Raw genomic sequence first — 27432 nt, forward strand, 5'->3', positions numbered from 1 at the left:
ATGGGGAAAGGAGTTCTCATATGGTTTCTGTGGGGTTGAGGGATTCCTATGGGGTAGGGGGTTCTCATGGGGTCTCTGTGGGGTTGGGGGGTCCCTGTGGGGCAGGGGGTTCTTGTGGGGTCTCCTATAAGGCAGGGTATTCTCATGGCGTTTCTGGGGGGTTGGGGGGTTCCTATGGGGCAGGGGGTTCTCGTGGGGTCTGTGTGGGTTTGGGGGGTTCCTATGGGGCAGGGGTTTCTCATGGGGTTTCTGTGGGGTTGGGGGGTTCCTATGGAGAAGGGGGTTCTCGTGGGGTCTCTGTGGGTTTGGGGGGTTCCTATGGAGAAGGGGGTTCTCGTGGGGTCTCTGTGGGGTTGGGGGGTTCCTGTGGGGGAGGGGGTTCTCATGGGGTTTCTGTGGGGTTGGGGGGTTCCTATGGGGCAGGGAGTTCTTGCAGGGTCTCTGTGGGACAGGGGCTCCCCATGGGGTCCCTCCGGTTCCAGGGCTCCCCATGGGGTCCCTATGGGGCCAGGGTCTCCCCGCGGGGTGCCTGTGGGTCCAGGGTGCCCTCAGGGGCCAGGGCCCCCCCGTGGGACGGGTCACCCCGGCCAGACCCCCCGGGCTCACCCCGCTCCCCGCCGCAGGCGGCATGGGGCTGCCCCGGCGCTGAGGCCCGCGCCCCGCCATGGCGGCCCCCCCGGCGCTGCTGGCGCTGGCCCTGGCGCTGAGCGGGGTGCGCGGGGCCGGCGCCGGCGACTGCAAGGGGCAGCGGCGGGTGCTGCGGGGTCCCTCCGGCTTCGTCACCGACGGCCCCGGCAACTACTCCGTCAACGGCAACTGCGAGTGGCTGGTGGAAGGTGAGGCGGGGACGGGACCCCCAGGGACCCCTCGGCGTCCCTCTGCGTCCCCCCAGTGCTGCTGTAACCCCGGGGGCACCCCAAAGACCCCCCCAGCACCCCTAAGGCTCCCCCTGAGGCACCCCAGACCTCCCTGGGGCGTCCCTAAAGCCCCTCCCAGACACCCCAAAACACCTGGAGCCCCCCAAAGACCCCCCCTGTATCTCTGTAGTCCCTCCTGAGGCACCCCAGATCCCCGGGGCACCCCAAGTTCCCCCTAAATATTCCTATCGCTCTTTCCCAGACACCCCAGACCCTCTTGGGGAATCACAACCCCCCCCAGCATCCCCATAGCACCCCAGAAGCACCCCAGATCCTCTTTTGGGGTATCACAACCCCCCCCAGCATCCCCATAGCACCCCAGAAGCACCCCAGATCCTCTTTTTGGGGTATCACAAGTCCCCCCAGTATCTCCATAGGGCCCCAGAAGCACCCCAGACCCTCTTGGGGTATCACGAGCCCCCCCAATATCCCCATAGGGCCCCAGAGATGCCCCAGACCCCCTTGGGGTGCCCCAAGGCCATGCTGCCCCCCCGTCCCTGGGGTTCAGGGCCTCCCCCGACGCCCCGTGCCCCCCCAGCCCCCAGCCCGCGGCACCGGGTGCTGCTGACCTTCACCTTCATGGACACGGAGTGCACCTACGACTACCTCTTCGTCTACGACGGGGACTCCCCCCGCAGCCCCCTCCTCGCCAGCCTCAGCGGCAGCACCCTGCCCGCCCCCCTCGAGGCCACCTCGGGCAAGGTGCCCCCCCGGGTGGGGTGGGGTGGCTCTGAGGGGTGCGGAGGGAGGCCGTGGGGCGGCTGTGGGGCACAGGAAGAGGCTGTAGGGTGGTCGTGGGGTGCACGAGGAGATTTTGGGGTGCGGGGGCAGCTGCGAGGTGGCTGTGGGGAAGTGTGGGTGTGGGGAGGCCATGGGGTGGTTGTGGGTCACAGGGAGGCTGCGAGGTGGCTGTGGGGAGGCCATGGGGTGGTTGTGGGTCACGGGGAGGCTGCGAGGTGGCTGTGGGGAGGCCATGGGGTGGTTGTGGGTCACGGGGAGGCTGCGAGGTGGCTGTGGGGAGGCCATGGGGTGGTTGTGGGTCACGGGGAGGCTGCGAGGTGGCTGTGGGGAGGCCATGGGGTGGTTGTGGGTCACGGGGAGGCTGCGAGGTGGCTGTGGGAAGGCCATGGGGTGGTTGTGGGTCACGGGGAGGCTGCGAGGTGGCTGTGGGGAGGCCATGGGGTGGTTGTGGGTCACGGGGAGGCTGCAAGGTGGCTGTGGGGAGGCCATGGGGTGGTTGTGGGTCACGGGGAGGCTGCGAGGTGGCTGTGGGGAGGCCATGGGGTGGTTGTGGGTCACGGGGAGGCTGCGAGGTGGCTGTGGGGAGGCCATGGGGTGGTTGTGGGTCACAGGGAGGCTGCGAGGTGGCTGTGGGGAGGCCATGGGGTGGTTGTGGGTCACGGGGAGGCTGCGAGGTGGCTGTGGGGAGGCCATGGGGTGGTTGTGGGTCACGGGGAGGCTGCGAGGTGGCTGTGGGGAGGTGTGGGAAGGCCATGGGGTGGTCGTGGGGCGGCCGTGGGGCACCCTGACCCCTCTCTGCCCCCCAGATGCTGCTGCACCTCTTCAGCGACGCCAACTATAACCTGTTGGGCTTCAACGCGACCTACAGCGTCTCGCTCTGCCCCCGGGGCTGCTCGGGGCGGGGGGCCTGCGACCCCCAGGGCCACTGCCAGTGCCAGCCCGGCTGGGGGGGCCCCGACTGTGCCCAGCCCCACTGCGCGACCTACTGCCAGGCCCACGGCGGCACCTGCAACCAGGTGGGGGCCCCCGAAGCCGTGGGGATGGGGGAATCCCCGAATCTGTGGGGATGGGGGACCCCCGTATCCCCAGGGACGGGGTTATGGGCCCCCAGACTTCCAGGGCTGGGGATGGGAGACCCCCAGACCCCCAGGGACGGGGTGCAGGACCCCCAAACCCACTGGGAGACCCCCAGATGTGGTGGAGGTGGAGCGAGAGGACCCCCAAACCTGCTGGGCCCCCCCCAAACCCCCCAGTTTGGGACCGTGGGACCCCCAAGGCCAGAGCCTGCTGGGACCAGGGCCTCCGTGTCCCCCAGTTTGGGGTCACACGGGGGGAGCCATGTCCCCCCACACCCCCCCATTGCCCGCAGGCCACGGGGCGCTGCGAGTGCCAGCCGGGCTTCGTGGGGCGGGCGTGCGACCTGGCGCTGGGGGAGAACCGGGGGGGCGGCCGCTGGTACAACGTCAGCGAGGGGGACCCCGACTTCCCTCCCCGCACCGCCGCCGCCGGCGCCGTCCTGCCCCGCGCCGGGGCCCTCTACGTCTTCGGGGGTGAGTGGGGGGGCCGGGGGACAGCTGGGGGCTTGGGGAGGGGGGCTGTAGAGGGCTATGGGGTGGGGTATGGGATCCTGGGGGGCTACAGGGGGCTATGGGGTGGGGTATGGGATCCTGGAGGGCTATAGAGGGCTATGGGGTGGGATATGGGATTGTGGGGGGCTATAGAGGGACATGGGGTGGGATATGGGATCTTGGGGGGCTACGGGGTGGGATATCGGATTTTGGAGAGCTATAGAGAGTTATGGGGTGGGATATGTGATCTTGGGGGGTACAGGGTGCTATGGGGTGGGATATGGGATTTTAGGGGGCTACAGAGGGCCATGGGGTGGGATATGGGATCTTGGGGGGCTACGGGGTGGGATATCGGATTTTGGAGAGCTATAGAGAGTTATAGGGTGGGATATGTGATGTGGGGGGGGTACAGGGTGCTATGGGGTGGGGTATGGGATCCTGGGGGACTCTTAGAAGGCTGTGGGGTGGGATATGGGGCCGTAGAGGGGTTATACAGGGGTGTGGGGGGGATATAGACGATGGGGGGCTCTAGAGAGCAGTGCGGGGGCTCTGCGGCTGTGGGGGTTATGGGGAGAGATACTGGACCATGGGGGATCTATAGAGGAGTATGGGAGAAGCGATGTGGGGCTGTGGAGGGGTATAGGGGACTGCGGAGGTTTGTGTGGGGAGGTGGGATTTGGGGGGCTGGGGGCTGCCGCTGGAGGGCTTTGGGGGGCCGTCGCAGAGACGCGGGTGTAGGGGGGTGTTATGGGGCGCTCGGGGGGCTGCAGGGGAAGGGGTCGGGCCCTGATGCGGGGGTCCCCCCCCGTGTCCCCCCCCAGGTCTGGACCTCAACGCGGCGCTGGGCGACCTCGTGGTGTACAACTTCACCACCAACCGCTGGTCGCGGCTGGAGCTGACCCCCGCCCCGGTGCGTGCCCCCCCGGCCCCAGCGCGTCCCCCCGGCGCCCCCAAAGCTGGGGGTCCCCGTCCCCCCCCGCTGACGCCTCCCCGCAGGCCCCCCGGCACTCGCACGTGGCGGCGTGCTGGCGCGACACCCTGGTGCTGAGCGGGGGCGAGCTGGCGGGGGGGGCGCTGGCCCGCGACGTCTGGGTCTTCGACCCCCTCGGGGGGGGCTGGCGGGAGCTGCAGCCCCAAAACGGCACCCGGCCCCCCGGGCTGGCCGGCCACGCCGCCGCCCTCGTCGACGACTGGCTCTACGTCTTCGGAGGTGGGGGGCAGCGGGTCTGCGGGGCTGGGGCCTCCTGTGGCTGTGGGGCTGGGGCCTCCTGTGGCTGTGGGGCTGGGGTCTCCTGTGGCTGTGGGGCTGGGTTCCTTGGGGCTGGGGGGGCTGGGGGGGCTGGGGTCTCCTGGGGCTGGGGGGGCTGGGGTCTCCTGGGGCTGGGGGGGCTGGGTTCCCTGGGGCTGGGGGGGCTGGGGGGCTGTGGGGCTGGGGTCCCCTATGGCTGTGCGGGAGCTGTGGGGCTGGGGTCCCCTATGGCTGTGCGGGAGCTGTGGGGCTGGGGTCTCCTATGACTGTGGGAATCTGTGGGGCTGGGGTCTCCTATGGCTGTGCGGGAGCTGTGGGGCTGGGGTCTCCTATGACTGCGGGGAGCTGTGGGGCTGGGGTCTCCTATGACTGCGGGGAGCTGTGGGGCTGGGGTCTCCTATGACTGTGGGGATCTGTGGGGCTGGGGTCTCCTATGACTGCGGGGTCTGGGGAGGGTGATGGGGCCAGACCATCCCTCAGGTTCGGGGGTCTGTGGGTCGGCCCGTGGGGGGCAGAGGGGCCGGGCACCCCACGGTGGGGGTCCCGGAGGCCGGGGTCCCCCTCTGAGTGGGGTCCGTCCCCCCCCAGGCCGCACGGCCGAGGACGTTTTCTCTTCCCAGCTCTTCCGCTTCCACCTGGAGACGTGGGGCTGGGAGCAGGTGGTCCCGTGGGGCGGGAAGCCCCCCGCCGCCGCCGGCCACTCCATGGTCTTCCACCCCCCCTCCCGCACCCTCCTCGTCTACGGGGGGCACCGGCCCTCCACCGCGCGGTAGGGGGGGACGGGGGGCTGGGGGTGGCATCCTGGGGGGCCATGGGGGGACCTGGGGGACCTGGGGGGCCATGGGGGGACCTGGGGGGTCCTGGGCCAGGCCGGGGGGCTCTGGGGTGTCCGTGCCCACGGGGGGACCCCGGGGGGGTCCCAGGGACATCCCTGCCCCGCATCCTGTCCAGCCCCACGTCCCCGTCCCCACATCCCATCCTGTCCCTGCGACCCACGGCACCATCCCCGTGTCCGTGCTGCCCCCCGCGCCCCACGGCCGCGCCCCCCCAGGTTCAGCATGCGGGTGAACACCACCGACCTCTTCCACGTCGACCTGCGGCACTGGACCACGCTGCGGGCTCGGGACGGCGCCCACGGCCCCCGCGAGCGCGCCTTCCACACCGCCACCGTCGTCGGCGACTACATGGTGGTCTACGGTGAGCGGGGACCCCCGGGGACCCCCCTCCGGGGGAGGCGGGGCCCTCCAGGGCGAGCCCCGAGACCCCCAGGGACCTGCCGCCGTCGCTGGGGCGGTGGTGGCACACGGCGAACGGGATCCCCGAGTCCCCGCTGCCCCCCGGGTGGGGGTCCGGCCCCCCAGGCGCTGAGCCCTGCGCCGTCCCTGCAGGGGGGAACGTCCACATCCACTACCACGAGGAGAAGTGCTACGAGGACGAGATCTTCTTCTACCACCTCGGCTGCCACCAGTGGGTCCCCAGCGCCGAGCTGGCCCACGGGCTGCCCCACGGTGAGGGGGACAGGGGGCTGCCCCATGGCGGCAGGTGTGGGACGGGACAGGGGGCTGCCCCACAGCAGCGGGAGAACATGGGGCTGCCCCACGGCAGGGGGAGGGATGGGGCATGGGGCTGCCCTACAACAGCGGGGGGACGCACAGGGCTGCCCCATGGCGGGGCGGAACGGGATGTGGGGCTGCCCCACGGCGAGGGGTGGATGGGGAGACGGGGACAGGTCTGATGTGGGGTACAGGGACACCAGGGTGTGGGGGATCTGTGGGTCCCACGATGCTGATGTGCCCCCAGACTGGGGGCTCTGGGGATCCCCGAGGGATTTGGGGGTCCCTCGATGCTGACGTCTGCCCCCAGACCAGGGGTCCCGGGGGTCCCCGGGACAGGGCCGCTACGCCCACGTGGCCGGGGTGCTGCGGGGCAGCGTGCTGCTGGTGGCGGGGGGCTTCAGCGGGGCCCCCCGGGGCGATCTCCTGGCCTACAAGGTGCCGGCCTTCGTCTTCCAGGTGCCAGCCCAGAACGTGAGTGCCCCCCCCGGGGTCCCTGCTCCCATCCAGGGCGTCCCCGGAGCCCCCAGCCCACCCCCGGGGTCCCTGCTCCCATCCGGGGCGTCCCCGGAGCCCCCAGCCCACCCCCGGGGTCCCTGCTCCCATCCGGGGCGTCCCCGGAGCCCCCAGCCCACCCCCGGGGTCCCTGCTCCCATCCGGGGCGTCCCCGGAGCCCCCAGCCCACCCCCGGGGTCCCTGCTCCCATCCGGGGCGTCCCCGGAGCCCCCAGCCCACCCCCGGGGTCCCTGCTCCCATCCGGGGCGTCCCCGGAGCCCCCAGCCCACCCCAGGGGTCCCTGCTCCCATCCGGGGCGTCCCCGGAGCCCCCAGCCCACCCCCGGGGTCCCTGCTCCCATCCGGGGCGTCCCCGGAGCCCCCAGCCCACCCCGGGGGTCTCTGCTCCAGTCGGGGGCGTCCCCAGGTCCCCCAGTCCATCTATGTGGCCCCAGCTCCAGTCCAGGGGGGTCCCCAGGCCCCTCCATGCTCTTGCGGTGGGGTCCCCGGCCCCCCCACCCCGTGCCGGGGGTCTCCGTCCCGCTCTCCCCCCAGTACCACCTGGACTACTGCTCGCTCTACGCCGAGAGGGGCACCTGCACCAAGGACCCCCAGTGCGCCTGGTGCCTCGGGGGGTGCCAGAGCCCCGCGCCCCACAGCAACGTGAGTGGGGGGGCCCGGCACCGGGGTCCCCTGGGGAAATGGGGGGGCTGTGGACACCGGGGTCCCCTGGGGAAACGGGGGGGTGTGTCATGGACACCGGGGTCCCCTGGGGAAGCGGGGGGGCTGTGGACACCGGGGTCCCTTGGGGAAACGGGGGGGTGTGTCATGGACACCGGGGTCCCCTGGGGAAACAGGGGGGTGTGTCATGGACACTGGGGTCCCCTGGGGAAACGGGGGGGCTGTGGACACCGGGGTCCCCTGGGGAAACGGGGGGGGGGTGTCATGGACGCTGGGGTCCCCTGGGGAAACGGGGGGGGGTGTGGACACCGGGGTCCCCTGGGGAAACGGGGGGGCTGCGGATGCTGGGGTCCCCTGGGGAAACGGGGGGGCTGCGGACGCCGGGGGCCCTGGGAGGGAGCAGCGCTGGGGGTCAGGGTGTTGGGGTCCCGCTGTGGGTGGGGGCGGCTGGGGGGCCGGGACCCCTGGCTCCGTTGGGGGGGGCAGGACCGCAGCGCAGACGCCTGGGTCCCCGGGAGGGCTGGGCACCCCGCAGAGCCCCGTGTGGGGTGCGGGGGTCCCGCTGAGACGTCTCCGTCCCCCCCGGCAGTGCCCCAGCACCGGCTGCCTGGGCCTGGCCCGTCTGCTGGTGGACTGCGAGTCCTGCCTGGCTTTTGGGGGGGCCGGGCCGGGCCCCCCCCGCGCCCCCGGCCCCTTCGGCTGGTGCGTGCAGAACGACACCTGCATGCCCGTGGTGGGTGAGTGGGGGTCCGTGCCGGGGCCGGGGTCAGCGGAGGGGCCGGGGGGGCTGCAGAGGGGCCGCAGCCCCCCGCTGCGGTGTGTGTGTCCCCCCCCAGAGCAGAGCCGCTGCCGCGTGGGGCAGATCTCGGGGACCTACGGCTGGTGGGGCCCGCGCCCCGTCTTCGTCACGGCGCTGCAGCACTGCCGCACCGCCAATTTCCTCCCCGGCCTCCACCTCGTCACCTACCAGCAGCCGCGTAACGACTCCCAGCCCGACAAGGTGGGTGCCCCGAGCCCCCCCGGGGGTCCCCGGATCCAGGCGGGGGTCCCGGCGGCAGCCGCCCCCCCCCCAGGTCTCCATCGTCCGCAGCACCACCATCACGCTCAGCCCCAGCGGCGACACCGACGTCTCCCTCGTCTACCGCGGCTTCATCTACCCGCTGCTGGGACCCCCCCCGGCCCCCGGCCCCGGCCCCAGCGTCTGGGCCCGCATCCAGCGCCTCTACGTCGTTGCCCGCCTCGGACGGCACCCCAACTCTCCTGAGCTGGTAATGGGGCGCTGGGGGGGTCGCAGGGGGGTCCCCGTTGTGGGAGGAGAGGGGTGTTGGGGTGCAGGGAGGGTCCTGGGGGGGGTTGGGGTCCCCCCTTGCAGGAGGAGAGGGGTGTTGGGGTGCAGGGAGGGTCCCGGGGGGGGTTGGGGTCCCCCCTTGCAGGAGGAGAGGGGTGTTGGGGTGCAGGGAGGGTCCCGGGGGGGGTTGGGGTCCCCCCTTGCAGGAGGAGAGGGGTGTTGGGGTGCAGGGAGGGTCCCGGGGGGGGTTGGGGTCCCCCCTTGCAGGAGGAGAGGGGTGTTGGGGTGCAGGGAGGGTCCCGGGGGGGGTTGGGGTCCCCCCTTGCAGGAGGAGAGGGGTGTTGGGGTGCAGGGAGGGTCCCGGGGGGGGTTGGGGTCCCCCCTTGCAGGAGGAGAGGGGTGTTGGGGTGCAGGGAGGGTCCTGGGGGGGGTTGGGGTCCCCCCTTGCAGGAGGAGGTAGGATAATGGGGTTTGGGGGAGTTTGGGGTGCTCCCCATGGGTTTGGGGTCTCCCTTGTCCCCCTTTGCAGGAGGAGGTGGGGCACAGGCCCGTGCCGGGGGTCCTGGCGGGGCTCAGGGTCCCCCCCGGGTTTTGGGGTTCCCCTTGCAGGAGGAGGTGGGGCGCTGGTCGGTGCAGCAGGAGCGGGAGACGCGTCCCCTGCAGCGCCCGCGCCCCGAGCGGCTTTTCGGGGCGCCCGAGCGGGGCAACAAGTACGCGGTGCAGGTGGAGGGGCACTTCAACAGCTCGGGCAGCGGGCAGAGCAGCGAGCTCACCCTCGTCTGGGACCGCACCGGCGTCCCGGGGGGCAGCGTGAGTGCGGGGGGCCCCTGGGGGGGTCTGTATGGGGCTGCGGGTTGGGGTGGGGGGTCTCCATGGGGCGGAGAATTGGTGTGAGGGGCTCCCGCGGGGGGCGGGATTAAGGTAAGGGGTTCCTTGTGGGGTACAGGTTGGGGTGGGGGTCCTTGTGGGGGCACAGGTTGGGGGTCTCTATGGGGTGCAGGTTGGCATAGGGGGTCCCCGTGGGGTCCCGACTTGGTGTAAGGGAATACTGTGAGGAAGGAGATTAAGGTGGGGGGTCCCTATGGGGGCACAGGTTGGGATTGGGGGTCCCTGTGGGGGTGCAGGTCGGGGTTGGGGGTCCCTGTGGGGGTGCAGGTCGGGGTTGGGGGTCCCTGTGGGGCGCAGGTCGGGGTTGGGGGTCCCTGTGGGGTCCCGACTTGGTGTAAGGGAATCCCGTGGGGAAGGAGATTAAGGTGGGGGGTTCCTTGTGGGGCAGACGTTCGGGTTGGGGGTCCCTGTGGGGGTGCAGGTTGGGGGTCCCTATGGGGTGCAGGTCGGGGTTGGGGGTCCCTGTGGGGTCCCGACTCAGTGTAAGGGAATCCCGTGGGGAAGGAGATTAAGGTGGGGGATTCCTTGTGGGGCAGAGGTTGGGGTGGGGGGTCCCAGTGGGGTGCAGATTGGGGTGGGGGGTCCCAGTGGGGCGCAGGTTGGGTGGGGGTCCCTGTGGGGTGCAGATTGGGGTGGGGGTCCCTGTGGGGGTGCAGATTGGGGTGGGGGTCCCTGTGGGGCGCAGGTTGGGGTGGGGGTCCCTGTGGGGGTGCAGATTGGGGTGGGGGTCCCTGTGGGGGTGCAGATTGGGGTGGGGGTCCCTGTGGGGCGCAGGTTGGGGTGGGGGTCCCTGTGGGGGTACAGATTGGGGTGGGGGTCCCTGAGGGGCGCAGGTTGGGGTGGGGGTCCCTGTGGGGCGCAGGTTGGGGTGGGGGTCCCTGAGGGGCGCGGAGGGGTCCGTACGGGAGTGGGGGCTGTGGCGGGGGCTCCCTTCGGGGTGCTCTCTCCGGCCGGCGGCCGCTCTCGGGGGCGGTGGGTCTGGGGGTGCGGGTGCGGCTCCGGGGGCGCCCCCACCCCGACGCCCCCTCCCCGCGCCCCCCAGGAGATCTCCTTCTTCTTCCTGGAGCCCTTCCGCTCCCCCCCCGGGCACTGCCCCTCCTACCCCTCCTGCCTGGCCTGCCTGGCCGACCAGGGCTGCGGCTGGTGCCCCCCCAGCGCCTCCTGCCACGGCCGCCTGCACCCCCCGGGGGGGCTCTGCGGAGGGGGGGGCCCCCGCCTCGTCCTGGCCCCCGCCAACTGCGTCCTCTGCGAGGACTACCGCGACTGCCACGCCTGTGCCGCGGTGAGAGCCGGGGGGTTAGGGGGGCTGGGGAGGGGCTGGGGAGGGGATTTGGGGGATGCGGAGGGTCTGGGGAGAGGGTTTGGGGTCTGGGGAGGGGGTTTGGGGGCTGGGGAGGAGTTTGGGGGCTGGGGAGGGGGTTTGGGGGCTGGGGAGAGGGTTTGGGGGGCTGGGGAGGGGCTGGGGAGGGGGTTTGGGGTCTGGGGAGGGGGTTTGGGGGATGTGGAGGGTCTGGGGAGGGGGTTTGGGGTCTGCAGAGGGTCTGGGGAGTGGGTCTGCAGAGGGGTTTGGGGGATGCAGAGGGTCTGGGGAGGGGGTCTGGGGTCTGCAGAGGGGTTTGGGGGATGCGGAGGGTCTGGGGAGGGGGTTTGGGGTCTGCAGAGGGGTTTGGGGGATGCGGAGGGTCTGCGGAGGGGTTTGGGGTCTGGGGAGGGGGTTTGGGGGATGTGGAGGGGTTCAGGGTCTGCAGAGGGTCTGGGGAGGGGGTTTGGGGTCTGGGGAGGGGGTTTGGGGGATGCGGAGGGTCTGGGGAGGGGGTTTGGGGGATGTGGAGGGGTTTGGGGTCTGCAGAGGGGCTGAGAAGGGTTTTGGGGGATGTGGAGTGTCTGGGGAGGGGGTTTGGGGGCTGCCGAGGGTTTTGGGGAGGGGGTTTGGGGGCTGCCGAGGGTTTTGGGGAGGGGGTTTGGGGGCTGCCGAGGGTTTTGGGGAGGGGGTTTGGGGGCTGCCGAGGGTTTTGGGGAGGGTTGGGGGCTGCACGGGGGCTGACCCCCCCCAGGACCCCTTCTGCGAGTGGCAGGTGCACAGCAGCAAGAAGGGCGACTTCGTCTGCAGCCGCCGGGGACGGCAGGCGGGGGCCGTCCGCGCCCCCCAGCACTGCCCCAGCCTCTGCAGCCAGTGAGTGCCGGCGACGGGGGTCCGGGCGGGGGTCTCTGGCGGGCGGGGGTCTGACGGTGCCCCCCCGCAGGCGCCGCTCCTGCTCCGAGTGCCTCTCCAACTCCAGCCAGTGCGCCTGGTGCCAGTCCACCCGCAGCTGCTTCTTCTTCGCCGCCCTACTTGGCCAAGTACCCCTACGGGGACTGCCGGGGCTGGTACGACAGGTGAGCCCGGGGGGGGGCCCGGGGGGGCGCAGGGGCGTCCTGGAGGGTCCTGGGTGCGTGCTGGAGGGTCCTGGGGCGCACAGGGGCGTCCTGGATATGTCCTGGAGGGTCCTGGGGGGCACAGGGGTGTCCTGGAGGGTCCTGGGTACATCCTGTAGGGTCCTGGGGGGCACAGGGGTGTCCTGGAGGGTCCTGGGTACGTCCTGGAGGGTCCTGGGGGGCACAGGGGCGTCCCGGAGGGTCCTGGGTACATCCTGGAGGGTCCTGGGGCGCACAGGGGTGTCCTGGAGGGTCCTGGGTACGTCCCGGAGGGTCCTGGGGCACACAGGGGTGTCCTCGAGGGTCCTGGGTACATCCTGGAGGGTCCTGGGGGGCCCAGGGGCGTCCTTGGAGGGTCCTGGGTACGTCCTGGAGGGTCCTGGGCGATAGAGGAATGTCCCTGGGGGGCACAGGGGCATCCTGGGGGGGGGTCCAGGGGGCACAGAGGCATCTTAGGGGGCATAGGGGTGTCCTGGAGAGTCCTGGGGGGGGGGCACAGGGGCGTCCTGGAGGTCCCGGCACGTCCTAGAGGGTCCCTGGGGACACAGGGGACGTCCCGGTGTCATGGGCATGTCCTTGAGGGTCCTGGGGGGCACAGAGGGTGTCCCAGACAGTCCTGGGGGGGTCTGGGGGACGTCCTGGGGGTCCTGAGGAGCGCAGGGACATCCTGGGGGTCCCGAGGAGAAGGGGGACGTCCTGGGGGTCCGGGGGGACGTCCTGGGGGTCCCACGGCCAGGTGGGTGACGCCGGGCGTCCCGGCAGCGTCCACTCGGCACCGCAGTGTCTGGACTGCTCCCGCTTCAACACGTGCCGCGAGTGCCTGCAGAACCTCGAGTGCGGCTGGTGCGGCGACGCCGACAACCCCCGCCGGCTCGGTGGGACCACGGCGGGGGGGGGGGGGGGGGGGGGCGAGGGCACCCCCTGAGCCCCGGGGACACCCCCTGAGCCCCGGGGACACCCCCCGAGCCCTGGGGACACCCCCCGAGCCCTGGGGCGCGGCGGCTGAGCCCCCCGCCCGTGCCCACAGGTGCCTGGAGGGCGACTTCTCGGGGCTGCGGGGGTACCCCAACTGCTCGGTGGCGCTGGGGGAGCCGGGGGGGCTGCCCCCCGGGCGGGGGGCCGCCTGGTCCTACGGGCAGTGCCCCGACGTGGACGAGTGCCGCCTGGGCATGGCCGCCTGCCACCCCTTCGCCGCGTGCCACAACACCCCCCAGGCCTTCGAGTGCCGCTGCCGGCGCGGCTACGCCGGGGACGGGACCACCCACTGCAACCGCACGTGAGGCAGGCGTCTGGGGGGGCCGGCCCGGGGGATCGGGGCGTTCGGGGTGCACGGGCACCGCGCACGGCCATCCCACGGGGTGGGGACACGGGCACCGCGCACGGCCATCCCGCTGCTGGGGGGGACACAGACGTGTGGGGATTTGGGGGTCCCCCCGCCCCACCCTGCTTGTCCCCCCCAGGTGCTACGAGGACTGCGGCCACGGCTACTGCAGCGGGGCCCCCAACTACACCTGCGTCTGCCACCTGGGCTGGACCTCGCCGCCCGCCAACGCCACCGGCCGCGGGGACGCCGCTGGGGACGCCGTTGGGGACACCGCGGGGGACACTGCGGGGGACACCGCCGCCCTCTGCTCCGTGGACTGCGGCTGCCACTTCCACAGCAGCTGCGAGGCGGCCGGCCCCGGCGTCTGCGACCGCTGCCAGAGTGAGTCCCCGGCGGGACCGCAGCGTCCCCCCGCCTCGCGGTGGCGTGTTCCCCCTGTCCCCAGCCGTCCCCTGTCCCCGCAGACTGGACCCACGGGGAGCGCTGCCAGCTCTGCCGCCCCGGCAGCTTCGGGGACGCCACGGGGCCGGGGGGCTGCCAGCAGTGCCGGTGCCACGGCCACGGCCGACCCGAGCGGGGACACTGCCACGGGGCCACCGGCGCCTGCTTCTGCGCCCCCCCCACCGAGGGGCCCCACTGCGAGCGCTGCGCCCCCGGCTACTTCGGGGACCCCAGGTGAGGACGGGGAGGGGGCAAAGCACCCCCCTTGTGCGCACCCCCCAGCGGAGCCCCAGTGCGACCCCCCAGCCCATGTGCGACCCCCTGACCCCCCCGGATGGGCACCAGCCCCCCCCCTCCCCGTACCAGCCCCCCGTACCAGCCCCCAGCCCCAATTCAGCAGACCGCTGTGCACCAGCCCCTGACCCCCCCGCACTGGCCCCCGACCCCCCCTGCAGCCCCCCGACCCTCATGCACGCCCCGAACCCTGCTCAGCCCCCCCCAACTCCCCTGTCGCCCCCCCAGGGATGGGGGCACGTGCTACCGGGAGTGCGGGGGCCGCTCGCTGCTGGCCAACCTCTCCTCGCCCGTGGCCCTGGGGTCCCGGCTGGCCGGGGGGGCCCCGGCAGCCGGGGGGGGCCTCTCCTACTGCGTTTGGGTGCTGTCGGCCACGGGGGGCCCGGAGCCGTGCCCCCCCGGGGAGCCCTGCCCCACCATCAGCCTGACGCTGAAGCCCGACCTGCACACGCCGTGCATGGTGAGGGGGGCTCGGGGGGGGCGGGGGGGTGCTGGGGGTGCTGGGGAGATGGGGGGTGCTGGGGATGGGGGGGTGCGTGGGGGGTGCTGGGGCACGGAGGGGCATATGGGGGTGCTGGGGAGATGGGGGGGTGCATGGGGGGTGCTGGGCCGGGGGGGGGCCGGGGGGGTCCTGGGGCACGGAGGGGCATATGGGGGTGCTGGGGAGATGGGGGGGTGCATGGGGGTGCTGGGGACGGGGGGGTACACGGGGGGGTGCTGGGGGCACGGAGGGGCATACGGGGGTGCTGGGGAGATGGGGGGGGTGCATGGGGGGACTTGGGAACGCACGGGGAGATAGGGGCACGGGGGGGTGCTGCCGGTGCCGTGCCCCCCCCAGACCCCCGTGTCCCCCCCAGACGAGCTACGCCTACGCCTTCGACGGGGGTGCCGTCCTTCCTGGACAGCGGGGTGCTGCAGGGGGACCCCACGCTGCTGGGGGCCTTCTGCGGGCACGGCCGCCCCGAGCCCCTCACCCTGGAGGCCCACTCAGGTAGGGGAGGGTGGTGGGGATTTGGGGGGGGGCCCAGCACCCTGGGACCCCCCCAAGCCACCGTGCTCCCCCAGGGGTGCTGGTGCTTTACTACGAGGCGAACGGCAGCGAGCCGACGGGGTTCAACGCCAGCGCGGGGGTCCAGAGCTGCCGCCCCCCCTGTCCTGGGGGGCAGGAGTGCCGGGGGGGCCGCTGCGCGTGCCGGGCGGGGCACGGGGGCCTGGCTGCCGCCAGCGCCTCTGCCCCGGGGACTGCGGCGCCCACGCCGGCACGGCGCCTGCAACGCGGTGAGGGGCGGGATGGGGGGCGGGGGGGGCAAGGGGGGCGCAGGAGGTTTGCGGGGGCAGGGGAGGTGTGGGGGATGCAGGGGGGTGCAGGGGGGTTGCAGGGGGGTGCTGGGGACAGGCAGGGGTTTGGGGGTGTGGGGGGGACGCAGGGGTTTGGGGGTGCAGGGGCTGCAGGGGGGTGCTGGGGACAGGCAGGGGGTTTGGGGGTGGGGGGACGCAGGGGTTTGGGGGTGCAGGGGGGTGCTGGGGACAGGCAGGGGGTTTGGGGGTGTGGGGGGGACGCAGGGGTTTGGGGGTGCAGGGGGTGCTGGGGACAGGCAGGGGGTTTGGGGGTGTGGGGGGACGCAGGGGTTTGGGGGTGCAGGGGGGTGCTGGGGACAGGCAGGGGGTTTGGGGGTGGGGGGGACGCAGGGGTTTGGGGGTGCAGGGGGGTGCTGGGGACAGGCAGGGGGTTTGGGGGTGTGGGGGGGACGCAGGGGTTTGGGGTGCAGGGGGGTGCTGGGACAGGCAGGGGGTTTGGGGGTGTGGGGGGACGCAGGGTTTGGGGTGCAGGGGGGTGCTGGGGACAGGCAGGGGGTTTGGGGGTGGGGGGGACGCAGGGGTTTGGGGGTGCAGGGGGTGCTGGGGACAGGCAGGGGGTTTGGGGGTGTGGGGGGGACGCAGGGGTTTGGGGGTGCAGGGGGGTTGCAGGGGGGTGCTGGGGACAGGCAGGGGGTTTGGGGGTGTGGGGGGGACGCAGGGGTTTGGGGGTGCAGGGGGGTTGCAGGGGGGTGCTGGGGACAGGCAGGGGGTTTGGGGGCGTGGGGGGAAGCCGGCAGCCCCCCTCACCCCCGCCCCCAGAGCCTGGGGCTCTGTGTCTGCCGCGAGGGCTTCGCCGGCCCCGACTGCTCGGAGCTGCTGGGACCGGGGAGCATCGTCTGGGAGACCCTCGTCGACGGGCAGCTGGCGGCTGTGAGTGACCCCCACGCCCCACACTTGGGGGGCTGGGCACTGCCCCCATGCCGGGGATGCCCTCGGGGGCCAGAACCCCCCAAACCCCCGCCACAGATCCTGCCCCACAGGTCTGGGGGGACCCTTGTCTTCTTCCCCAGTGCCCCATAGCCCCCAGTGCCCCCCCCAGGACTGCCCCCATCGCCCCCCAGTGCCCCATAGACCCCCGATACCCCCCAGCACTGCCACCATTGCCCCCAAGTGCCCCATAGACACTGGTACCAGCCCTGATACCCCCTCCATCACTGCTGCCATTGCCCCCCAGTGCCCTACAGACCCTGATACCCCCCAGACTGTCCCCAGTGCCCCATAGACCCCCGATACCGCCCCCCCCCCCAGACTGTCCCCAGTGCCCCTCAGACCCCTGACACCCCCAGGACTGCCCCCAGTGCCCCATAAGCCCCCGATACCCCCCCCCCGACTGTCCCCAGTGCCCCTCAGACCCCTGACACCCCCCAGGACTGCCCCAGTGCCCCATAAGCCCCCCGATACCCCCCCCCCGACTGTCCCCAGTGCCCCTCAGACCCCTGACACCCCCCAGGACTGCTCCCAGTGCCCCATAAGCCCCCCGATACCCCCCCCCCGACTGTCCCCAGTGCCCCTCAGACCCCTGACGCCCCCCAGGACCGCTTCCGTCGCCCCCCACGGCCCCCCCCAGCCCTCCCCGGGGCTGACCCCGCTGTCCCCGTGCCCCCCAGGACACGGCCAGCCGCTTCCTGCACCGCCTGGGCCACAGCCTGGTGGAGGGTCCGGAGGCGACGCTCTGGATGTTCGGAGGGCTCTCGCTGCCCCAGGGGCTGCTGGGAAATGTCTACAGGTTAGCAGGCCCCGCCCCGCGGCCCCGCCCCACGGCCCCGCCCCGCGGCCCCACCCCACGGATCCCCTTTACTCTGCCCCTGCAGGTATTCCATCCCGGAGCGCCGCTGGACCCAGATGCTGGCGGGGGCGGAGGACGGGGGTCCCGGCCCCTCGCCCCGCTACTTCCACGCGGCCGCCCCCCTGCCCACCCGCCGCGCCATGCTGGTGCTGGGGGGGCTGACGGCGGCGGGCGTGGCCAGCGACGCCTGGGTGCTCAACCTCACCACGCTGCAGTGGCGGCAGCAGCAGGTAGGGACCCCGGACACCCCCTCGGCCCCGTGTCGGTGCCGGGAGGGGGCTCGGTGTCACCTGCGCCCCCCCACAACCCCGTCCCCACCAGGACCCGCTGCTGCCGGCGGTGGCGGGGCACACGCTGACCCCCCGGCGCGGGACCTCGCTGCTGCTCATCGGGGGGTACTCGCCCGAAAACGGCTTCAACAAGAAGCTGCTGGAGTACCGGGTGGAGACGGAGAGCTGGGCCGTGGGGCAGCAGGCCGGGACCCCCCCCACAGGTACCGGGGACCCTGGGTCTAGACGGTGGGGGGAACAAGCCGGGACCCCCAGGTAATGGGGCTGGGACCCCCGGGTGTTTACGGCGAGGGGTGCCAAGCCGGGACCCCCAGGTAATGGGGCTGGGACCCCCGGGTCCTTACAGGGAGGGGTGCCAAGCTGGGACCCCCAGGTAATGGGACTGGGACCCCCAGGTCCTTACGGCGAGGGGTGCCAAGCCGGGACCCCCAGGTAATGGGGCTGGGACCCCAGGTCCTTACGGCGAGGGGTGCCAAGCCGGGACCCCCAGGTAATGGGGCTGGGACCCCCGGGTGTTTACGGCGAGGGGTGCCAAGCCGGGACCCCCAGGTAATGGGGCTGGGACCCCCGGGTCCTTACAGGGAGGGGTGCCAAGCCGGGACCCCCAGGTAATGGGGCTGGGCCACCCTGGTGCCACCCGGCCCCCCCCGCGCTGGGCCCAGCCCCACACTGCCCCCTCCCCAGGCCTCTACGGCCACTCGGCCGTCTACCACGAGGACACGGATGCACTACGGCCACTCGGCCGTCTACCACGAGGACACGGATGCCGTCTACGTGTTTGGGGGCCACCGCTTCCACGTGGAGACCGTCTCGGCCTCTCCGGAGCTCTACAGCCTCTACTGCCCCAACCTCACCTGGAGCCTCCTCGCCCCCTCCCAGGGCCACAAGGTGGGGGGCCGGGGGGTCTCTGGGGGCGTTGGGGGGTCTCTGGGGGCGTTGGGGGGGTGTCTGGGGATCCTTGAGGGGCACCTGGGGGGCCTTCAGGGGTGTCCGGGGGGGTGTTAGGGGCATCCGAGGGGCATTAGGGAATGGGGACCACCTTGGGGGCATCCGTGGGGCACTGGAGGGGATCTATGGGGTGTCCACAGAGCATTTGGGGGCCCCTGGTGGGGGGGCACACAAGGGGCCTCTCTTTGGCAATAGGGCCCGCGGGGCTTTCAGGGGACGTGTGGGGCCCCTCTGTGACCCCCGTGTCCCCCCCCCCACAGCCCCTGCCCCACTTCTTCCACGCGGCGGCGGTGGTGGGGGACGTGATGGTGGTCCTGGGGGGCCGGACGGAGACCCACGACTTCAGCAACCACCTGCTGCTCTACCAGCTGCGCTGCAACGCCTGGGTGCTGCCCCCCCACACCGGTGAGAGGCCGGGGTGGTGCTGGGCACCCCAAGATGGGGAGGGGACCCCGAAACTGGGGGGGTGGGACTGCGCCCCCAGTAATGGGGGGAATGGGGCTGGGGACCCCGCAAGGGGATTGGAGACCCTGGAACGCTCAGGGAGCGGGTGCTCCGCAGGGAAGGGGCTGCAGCCCGGGATGGGGGGGCCCCAGAGGGGCTGGGGGGGCCAGGACTGACGCTGTCTGTCCGTCCCCAGAGCCGGCGGTGGTGGGCGAGCCCATGAAACCGGTCGGTGGCCCACGCGGGTGGCGGTGGCGGGGGGCCGGGTCTACGTCTCGGGGGGCTTCAACGGGGTGGCCCTGGGGCGGCTGTCGGCCCTGCGGCTGCCCGCGGACCCCTGCCTGTCGCTGCCCGGCCCCGAGGCCTGCAACCGCTCGGGCGCTGCCTGCGCCTGGTGCCAGGGCGGCTGCCTGTCCGCCGACACTGCCCAGCGGTGAGGGGGGGCTCGGGGGGCGGCGGGGTTTGGAGGGCGAGGGGTGGGGTGGGGTTTGGGGGGCAGCTGTGGGGTGGGAGGGGGTACGGGGGGGATTACAGGGTGCTGTGGGGTATGGGGGGCAGCTGTGGGGTGGGAGGGGGTACGGGGGGGATTACAGGGTGCTGTGGGGTATGGGGGGCAGCTGTGGGGTGGGAGGGGGTACGGGGGGGATTACAGGGTGCTATGGGGTATGGGGGGCAGCTGTGGGGTGGGAGGGGGTACGGGGGGGATTACAGGGTGCTATGGGGTGGGGGGGTCTAGGGGGGGAAGCTGTGGGTGGGAGGGGGTATGGGGGTGTACAGGGTGCTATGGGGTGGGGGGTCTGGGGGGCAGCTGTGGGGTGGGAGTATGAACGAGGGTTGGAGGGGGACAGTGTGGGGCGAGTGGGCGGGGCATGCAAATGAGATGCAAATGCTGCCAGGCTGGGCTGCGCCCCGGGCCCGGCCGCCTGCTCCCCGACGCCTCGCTCCCCCGAGGACTGCCGGCGCCTGCGGACCTGCAGCGAGTGCCTGGCCCAGCACCCCCGCGCCCTGCGGCAGGGCGCCCCGGTGAGTGGGGGCACCCCGGGAATGGGGCCGGGACACCCCGGGACCCCCCTCACCCTGCACCCACGCCCCCCAGGCCCCCCCCGCAGTGCAAGTGGTGCACCAACTGTCCCGAAGGCGCCTGCATCGGCAGCGGCGGCAGCTGCACCTCGGAGAACGACTGCCGCATCAACCAGCGGGAGATCTTCGCCGCCGCCAACTGCTCCGAGGTGTCCTGCGAGGCCTCCGACTGCCCCAAGTGCACCGCCTCCGGCAAGTGCATGTGGACGCGGCAGTTCAAGCGCACCGGTACGGGGCCAGGGGGTGGGGGGCGGCGGGAGTGGGGGTCAGTGGGGCTGAGAACTGGGGGGTGCAATAGGGCTGAGACAGAGGGTGCAGTGGGGCTGGGAGTGGGGTGCAGTGGGGCTGAGACTGAGGGTGCAGTGGGGCTGAGACTGAGGGTGCAGTGGGGCTGAGATCAGGAGGTGCAGTGGGGCTGAGACTGAGGGTGCAGTGGGGCTGAGACTGAGGGTGCAGTGGGGCTGAGACTGAGGGTGCAGTGGGGCTGAGACTGAGGGTGCAGTGGGGTGAGACTGAGGGTGCAGTGGGCCTGAGATCAGGAGGTGCAGTGGGGCTGGGAGCGGGGTGCAGTGGGGCTGAGACTGAGGGTGCAGTGGGGCTGAGAGCGGGGTGCAGCGGAGCTGAGCCGGGGGGGCTGCACTGAGACCTCCCCCCGGGTTGGGGGGCACAGCGTGGGGCGCCCCACCAGCCCCCCGCGCCCCCCAGGCGAGACCCGCCGCATCCTGAGCGTGCAGCCCACCTACGACTGGACCTGCTTCAGCCACTCGCTGCTCAACGTCTCCCCCATGCCCGTGGAGTCCTCGCCCCCCCTGCCCTGCCCCACACCCTGCCACAACCACAGCTCCTGCCCGCTCTGCCTGGCCTCCAAGGGGGCAGACGGGGGCTGGCAGCACTGCGTCTGGAGCGTCAGCCTGCAGCAGGTGGGGGGCTCGGGGGGCACTTGGGGGGCGGGGAGGCAGGGGGAACCCAATACAGGGTCTTGGGGGGTCCGGTTGTGGGGTGTGTGGGGGCACTTGGAGGGTGGGGAGGCGGGGGGAACCCAATACGGGGTCTTGGGGGGTCCGGTTGTGGGGTGTGTGGGGGCACTTGGGGGGTGGGGAGGCGGGGGGAACCCAATACAGGGTCTTGGGGGGTCCAGTTGTGGGGTGTGGGGGGGCACTTGGGGGGCGGGGAGGCAGGGGGAACCCAATACGGGGTCTTGGGGGGTCCAGTTGTGGGGTGTGGGGGGGCACTTGGGGGGCGGGGAGGCAGGGGGAACTGAGTACAGGAGCTTGGGGGTCCGGTTGTGGGGTGTTTGGGGGCACTGGAGGGCTGGGGAGGCGGGGGGAATGGAGTACAGGGTCTTGGGGGTCTGGTTGTGGGGTGTATGGGGGCACGTGGGGAGTTGGGGCTGCCACGGCATCGGGGGGTGACTGGGCGTACAGGCGTGGGGTGCTTGGGGTGGGCTGTGGGGCACAGGGGACGGCTGGGGGGGCTGGGGGCAGGCTGTGGGGGGGGGCTGTGGGGCACAGGGGACGGCTGGGGGGGCTGGGGGCAGGCTGTGGGGGGGGGCTGTGGGGCTGCCCCCGACCCCCTTCCTCCCCCCCGCAGTGCATGAGCCCCAGCTACGTCCCCCTGCGGTGCGCGGCCGGGGCGTGCGGGCGGCTGCTGCGGGGGGCCGAGAGCTGCACCCCGGGGTGCGCGGGGGCCCCCCAGTGCTCCCGCTGCCTCCGCCAGCCCCGCTGCGGCTGGTGCGCCCGCCGCGGGCACAACGGCAGCGGCCGCTGCCTGGAGGGCGGCCTCCACGGCCCCCGCCACGGTACGCCATGGGGCGGGGTGGGGGGCTTGGGGGGGGGGGGCTGTGGGGAGCCTGGTGGTGGGCTGCGGTGTGCCTGGGCAGGGGTGGGGTCCGTGGGGTGGGCTGTGGGGTGCTTGGGGCGGAGGCAAAGGACGTGGAGGGGGTTATGGGGTGCTGGGGGGGGGGGCTGTGGGGTGCCTGGGGTGGGGAAATGGGGTGTCTTTGGTGTAGGGTGCTTGGGGGGGGTATGGGGTGCCTGGGGTGGCCGTGGGGGGCCCGTGGGGCGGGGGAAGCTGCTCCCCCCACCAGCCCCTTCCCCGCCACCCCAGGGCTGGCACAGGCGTGTGGGGCGGAGGCGGAGTGGGCTTTCCTGGGCTGCCCCCCCGAGAACGAGTGCCTCAACGGGCACCACGACTGCAACGAGACCCAGGACTGCCGCGACCTCCCGCACGGCTACCGCTGCGCGTGCAAGAGCGGCTACACGCTGGACAAGTGAGCGGGCGTGCGCGGGGTGGGACGCTGCGAATCCCCCCCCAAAGTGTGCGCCCACGGGGGGTTTGCGCCGGCTCTGGCGTGCGCACGGGGCCCGTGCTGGCGTGCGCGGGCGAGCTCGCATGCGGGCGTCGCGCTGAGCCACGCGCCCGAGCTGCCGCGGTGGCACGTGTGCGGCGTTTGCGCTACCGCCGTGCCCACCCCCCCCGTGCAAGCGAGCCCCGTGAGCGTGCGGGGAGCGGGTTTGCGCGCGCAGGGAGGGCCCCCCACACCCCCGGGAGTGCGAGGGGCACCCCCTCGTGCCCCCCCCACCCCGTGCCCCGTGCCAGCCCTCCCCGCAGCGCCACGGGGCTGTGCCGGCCGGTGTGCGAGCAGGGCTGCGTCAACGGGACGTGCGTGGAGCCCAACCGCTGCCGCTGCCACTTCGGCTACGTGGGGCACAACTGCTCGGTGCAGTGCCAGTGCAACGGGCACAGCCAGTGCCGCGGCCCCACCGCCCGCGACCAGTGCCTCCAGTGCTTCAACAACACCAAGGTGGGTGGCTGTGGGGCAGGGTGTGGGGCGGGGCGGGCGGGAGGGTGTGTGGGGCAGGGAGGCGGGAGGGATGCAGGGCGGGCTGCAGGAGGGCTATGGGGCACGCGCGGAGGGTGTGGGGCAGGCCGTGGGGCGAGCTGAGCCTGCCCCACGGCAGGGCCCCCAGTGTGAGCGGTGCCGGCCCCTCTTCGTGGGCTCGGCGCGGGCGGGGGGCTCGTGCCGGCCCTGCCGCAGCTTCTGCCGCCACAACGCTGCCGTCTGCATCTCGCGGGAGGAGTACGAACGCGCCCGCCGCGACCCTGCCCGCTTCCCTCTCGAGCCTGCCATGGTCAGTGGGGCGCCCCACGGCGCGGGGGGGGGGGTTGGGAGGGGTCCCCCCGGGACTGCCCCATGGCAATGGGGTTGAGGGGTTCCACTCACCGGTCCCACGTCCTGGGGGTCCCGTCTCACCTTGCCCCACGTCCTGGGGGGCCTGGGGCTCCCCGCTTCCCCCCTGCCCCCCCCGCTGCCCCCCCTCCCCTGCTGGGGTCCCGCCCTTCCTCCCGTGGGGCAGCCGTGCCCCTGCCCACCCCACTGCCCCCCAGATCCCCACGTGGGTGTCGGAGGGGCCGAGCGAGGAGGCGGCCGTCTGCGTCAACTGCCAGAACAACAGCGTGGGCGAGCGCTGCGACGGCTGCCGGCCCGGCTTCTTCCTGCTGGACGGCGCCTGCACCAAGTACGGGCCCTCGTGCGAGGCGGGGGGCAACCCTCGTGCGGGGGGAACCCCCGTGCCAGCCTCCTGCGACGGCCCCCTCCCCCCAGGTGCCAGTGCAACGGGCACGCGGACACGTGCAACGAGCTGGACGGGACGGGGTGTCCCTGCCAGAACAACACCGAGACGGGCAGCTGCCAGGGCGGCAGCCCCGCCGACAAGAAGGACTGCTACAAGCAGCAGGTCAGGGCTGCGGCACCGTCACCCCCTCCCCGCCTCCCTGCGGGACCCCCCGCCCCGTGTCCCCACTCCCACGTCCCAACACTGTCCCCGCACCCGCGTCCCGAGGTGTCCCCGCACCCTGTGCTCGCGCCCACGTCCCCGTTGTCCCCACACCCCTGTGCTCGCACCCACACCCCCGTTGTCCCCATGTCCCCGTTGTTCCCACACGTGTTGTCCCCACACCCCTGTGCTCGCACCCACGTCCCCGTTGTCCCCACACCCATCCTCATGCCCATGTCCCTGCTGTCCCCGCACCCGCGTCTCCATGTCATCCCCACACCCGTCCTCACACCCGTGTCCCCACACCCCTGTCCTCACGCCCACGTCCCCGTTGTCCCCATACCCCTGTGCTCACGCCCATGTCCCCGTTGTCCCCACGTCCCCGTTGTCCCCACACCCCTGTGCTCACACCCACGTCCCCGTTGTCCCCATGTCCCCACACGTGTTGTCCCCACACCCCTGTCCTCACGCCTACGTCCCCGTTGTCCCCACACCCATCCTCATGCCCATGTCCCTGCTGTCCCCGCACCCGTGTCTCCATGTCATCCCCACACCCGTCCTCACACCTGTGTCCCCACACCCCTGTCCTCACGCCCACGTCCCCGTTGTCCCCACACCCGTGCTCGCACCCACACCCCCGTTGTCCCCATGTCCCCGTTGTCCCCACACGTGTTGTCCCCACACCCCTGTCCTCGCGCCCAATGTCCCTGTTGTCCCCGCACCCGTGTCTCCATGTCATCCCCACACCCGTCCTCACACCCATGTCCCCATACCCCTGTCCTCACGCCCACGTTGTCCCCACACCCCTGTGCTCGCACCCACACCCCCGTTGTCCCCATGTCCCCATTGTCCCCACACGTGTTGTCCCCACACCCCTGTGCTCGCACCCACATCCCCATTGTCCCCACACCCATCCTCATGCCCATGTCCCTGTTGTCCCCGCACCCGCGTCTCCATGTCGTCCTCACACCCGTGTCCCCACACCCGTCCTCACACCCGTGTCCCCACACCCCTGTCCTCACGCCCACGTCCCCGTTGTCCCCATACCCCTGTGCTCACGCCCATGTCCCCGTTGTCCCCACGTCCCCGTTGTCCCCACACCCCTGTGCTCACGCCCATGTCCCCGTTGTCCCCATGTCCCCGTTGTCCCCACACCCCTGTCCTCGCACCCACGTCCCTGTCGTCCCCACACCCACGTCCTTGCGCCCTGGTCCCCGCTGTCCCTGCACCCCTGCGCTCACCCCCGTCTCTGCACCCCACGTCCCCACGACTGCCCCGGCGCTGGCCCCCCGCTCCTGTCCCCGCACCCAGGGTGCCGCCCCGGCGCCGACGGATGCCCCGTGTCCCCCCTCAGTGCGCCAAGTGCCGCGACTCCTTCCACGGGCACCCGGTGGGGGGACAGCAGTGCTACCGGCTGATGGCGGTGGAGCAGGAGTACTGCCTGGACCCCACCTCGCAGAGCAACTGCTTCCACCAGCCGCAGCTCCAGCACCTGCTGCCCGGCCGCACCGTCCTCTTCGGCGTCCAGCCCAAGTTCACCAACGTGGACATCCGCATCACGCTGGACGTCACCTTCGGCGGCGTCGACCTCTTCGTCTCCACCGCCTACGACACCTTCGCCGTCGACGTCGACCCCGCCACCGGCCGCCACGTCGTCCGCCTCCAGACCCCCCACCCCGCCGCCGGCGCCGCCAACGCCACGCGGCTGCGGGAGGAGCGCGCCGGCGGGCTGGTGACCTACCTGACGGTGCGGGAGGTGGCGGCGGCGCTGGTGGTGCGAGGGGTGCGGGACCGGCTGGTGCTGACCTACCCCCACGCCCTGCACCCCCTCAAGTCCAGCCGCTTCTACCTGCTGCTGCTGGGGGTGGGGGGCCCGCGGGGCGGCCCCCTCGCAGGGGCTGCTCTTCTTCCGCCAGGACCAGGCCCACATCGACCTCTTCGTCTTCTTCTCCGTCTTCTTCTCCTGCTTCTTCCTCTTCCTCGCCCTCTGCGTCCTGCTCTGGAAGGCCAAGCAGGGGCTGGACGCCCGCCACGAGCAGCGCCGGCACCTCCAGGAGATGAGCAAGATGGCCAGCCGCCCCTTCGCCAAGGTCACCGTCTGCTTCGAGCGGGGGGCCCCCCCCGGGCCCCCCCGCCGCCGCCCCGCCGGCACCCCGGCCCCCCCGCAGCCCGGCGCCGGGCCGGTGACGCTGGAGCCCACCGAGGACGGGGTGGCGGCGGTGGCCACGCTCCTGCTGCAGCTGCCGGGGGGGCCGCGGGGCCCCCACCGCGCCGCCCTGGCCTCCGCCCTGGTGACGCTGCGGCAGGGGCTGCAGGAGTACGGGGGGGGCCCCCCCGGCGCGCAAGGGGGGGCTGGCCCACGAGCTCACCTCCATGGCGCTCTGAGGGGGGGACCCCGCTTTGGGCAGCCCGGACTTGGAAGGGGAGGGTGGGTGCTGCTCCCCACGTCTGCTGTGGGGCACCCCCCGATTTATGGGGGGGGATGTGGCACCCCACTGCTGTGTGTGGCACCCCAGTATTTGGGGGGGGGGAACGGGGGGCCTGCACCTCCCGTCAGTGCATGGCGCTCGCGTGTTGGGGGTGCAGCACCCCCGTGTTCACAGGGAAACACGGAGCACTGCCCCCCCCATGTTGGGGGTGAGCGCGATGTGTTACCCCAACATTTGGGGGGGCAGAGGCTGCCCCCGCTGTTGCCCTGCACAGCACCCCTACGTGGGGGGTGGGCAGCGCATCCCCCCTGCTTGGGGGGCAGGGGCTGCCCCCCCCGCCCCCGTCCACAACACAAAACACTCCAGTATTTATTGGGGGGGCAGTGTGTTGCCCCCTATTTTTGGGGGGAGGGGGGGTTCAGGGTGCTACTTCCCCCCCTTTACACGTGTATTTATTGGCGGGGGGGAACGGGGGTGCTGCCTCGGGCCTGTTGCCGTGAGGAGTGGGTGGGTGTCACTCCAGGATTTTGGGGGGCCCCTCTTTGCACCCCGTTTTGTGCCGCTCCCCCCCCCGGCTGTTGGGGGTGGGGCGTAATAAACAGTTTGCCCCCCCCCCCCCCCCCCCAGTGTGTGTCTGAAATCAGCCGGGACGCGGGTGGGGGGTCAGGGGGTTTATTGGGGGGCGGGAGGGGGGAACGCACCACGTTTTGGGGTGAGTGTCCCCCCTTTTTGGGGTGGGACTCGCCGTTCCCGAGTGAAGCTCCTCGAGTGGGAGCGAATCGCTGCCGTTTTGGGGTGAATCTCCCCGTTTGAAGGTGTCTCTGCTGTCCCGAGGGTGTCTCGCCCCGTTTTTGGGGGGATCCCCCCCGGGGGGTCAGCAGGAGACCCGCAGCTCACGGGCCATCTGGCAGACGGCGCAGGGGCAGCAGCAGCAAACGGCCGCCCAGTCCTCCAGCACACAGCCCTGGGGGGACGGGGGGTCAGCGGGGGCCCCCAAAACCCCTCGGGGAGCCCCCGGCCCCCCCATTCCCCCTGCAGACCCCACTCCCTCCCGCTCCCCCCAGCCCCTCCTGCCCTCGGGGGGGGAGCGACGCTTCAAACCCTTCGCTCCCCGCACAGACCCGCAACCCCCCTTCCCCACCCCGGACCCCCAGATCCCTCCTGCCCTCGGGGGGGGCACCCCACACCCGCCTCTAGAGCCCCCCCAACTCCTCCCGCCGTTCCTCGGAGCCCCCAACCCCTCCAGCCCCGGCTTAGGGGGGGCATACGCCCCCCCCCCCCCCCCCCGGCCCCTGGGGAGCGGGGGGACCCCAAACCTCCCTCCGGGGCCGTACCCGGATCCGGAGCTGCTGGCGCAGGAGGGTGCGCAGCCCCACCATGGCCCCGGGCAGGAAGGGCAGGACCCCGCTCTCGCCCGCTGCCCGCGCCAGCCGGCAGGCCAGCAGGCAGGGGCAGGCCGTGCCCCAA

The 27432-nt window shown here is 72.6% G+C and overlaps 1 protein-coding gene across 1 annotated transcript; it reads left to right on the plus strand.

Moving 5' to 3' along the window:
• Positions 1–664: 664 nt before the first annotated feature.
• Positions 665–25877, plus strand: MEGF8 (multiple EGF like domains 8; the record flags this gene model as incomplete). Its single annotated transcript, XM_059834687.1, is given in 47 exon segments — positions 665–836; positions 1456–1619; positions 2465–2674; positions 3028–3208; positions 4048–4136; positions 4223–4436; positions 5064–5244; positions 5527–5672; positions 5864–5983; positions 6339–6502; positions 7078–7197; positions 7793–7940; positions 8040–8203; positions 8277–8471; positions 9101–9301; positions 10422–10661; positions 11434–11552; positions 11623–11707; positions 11709–11755; positions 12557–12664; positions 12822–13070; positions 13255–13499; positions 13583–13793; positions 14082–14313; positions 14711–14734; positions 14736–14844; positions 15079–15131; positions 15972–16082; positions 16820–16938; positions 17024–17228; positions 17320–17507; positions 18005–18176; positions 18497–18641; positions 18877–18905; positions 18907–18924; positions 18926–19113; positions 19577–19690; positions 19777–19988; positions 20466–20680; positions 21351–21575; positions 21893–22029; positions 22371–22563; positions 22721–22891; positions 23148–23278; positions 23365–23497; positions 24891–25411; positions 25413–25877. Coding segments are annotated over 47 exon segments (7883 nt in total), but the record flags the coding sequence as incomplete, so codon positions are not given.
• Positions 25878–27432: the final 1555 nt, after the last annotated feature.

The sequence above is a fragment of the Gavia stellata genome, unplaced genomic scaffold (genome assembly GCF_030936135.1).
Source record: "Gavia stellata isolate bGavSte3 unplaced genomic scaffold, bGavSte3.hap2 HAP2_SCAFFOLD_311, whole genome shotgun sequence".
NCBI lineage: Eukaryota > Metazoa > Chordata > Aves > Gaviiformes > Gaviidae > Gavia > Gavia stellata.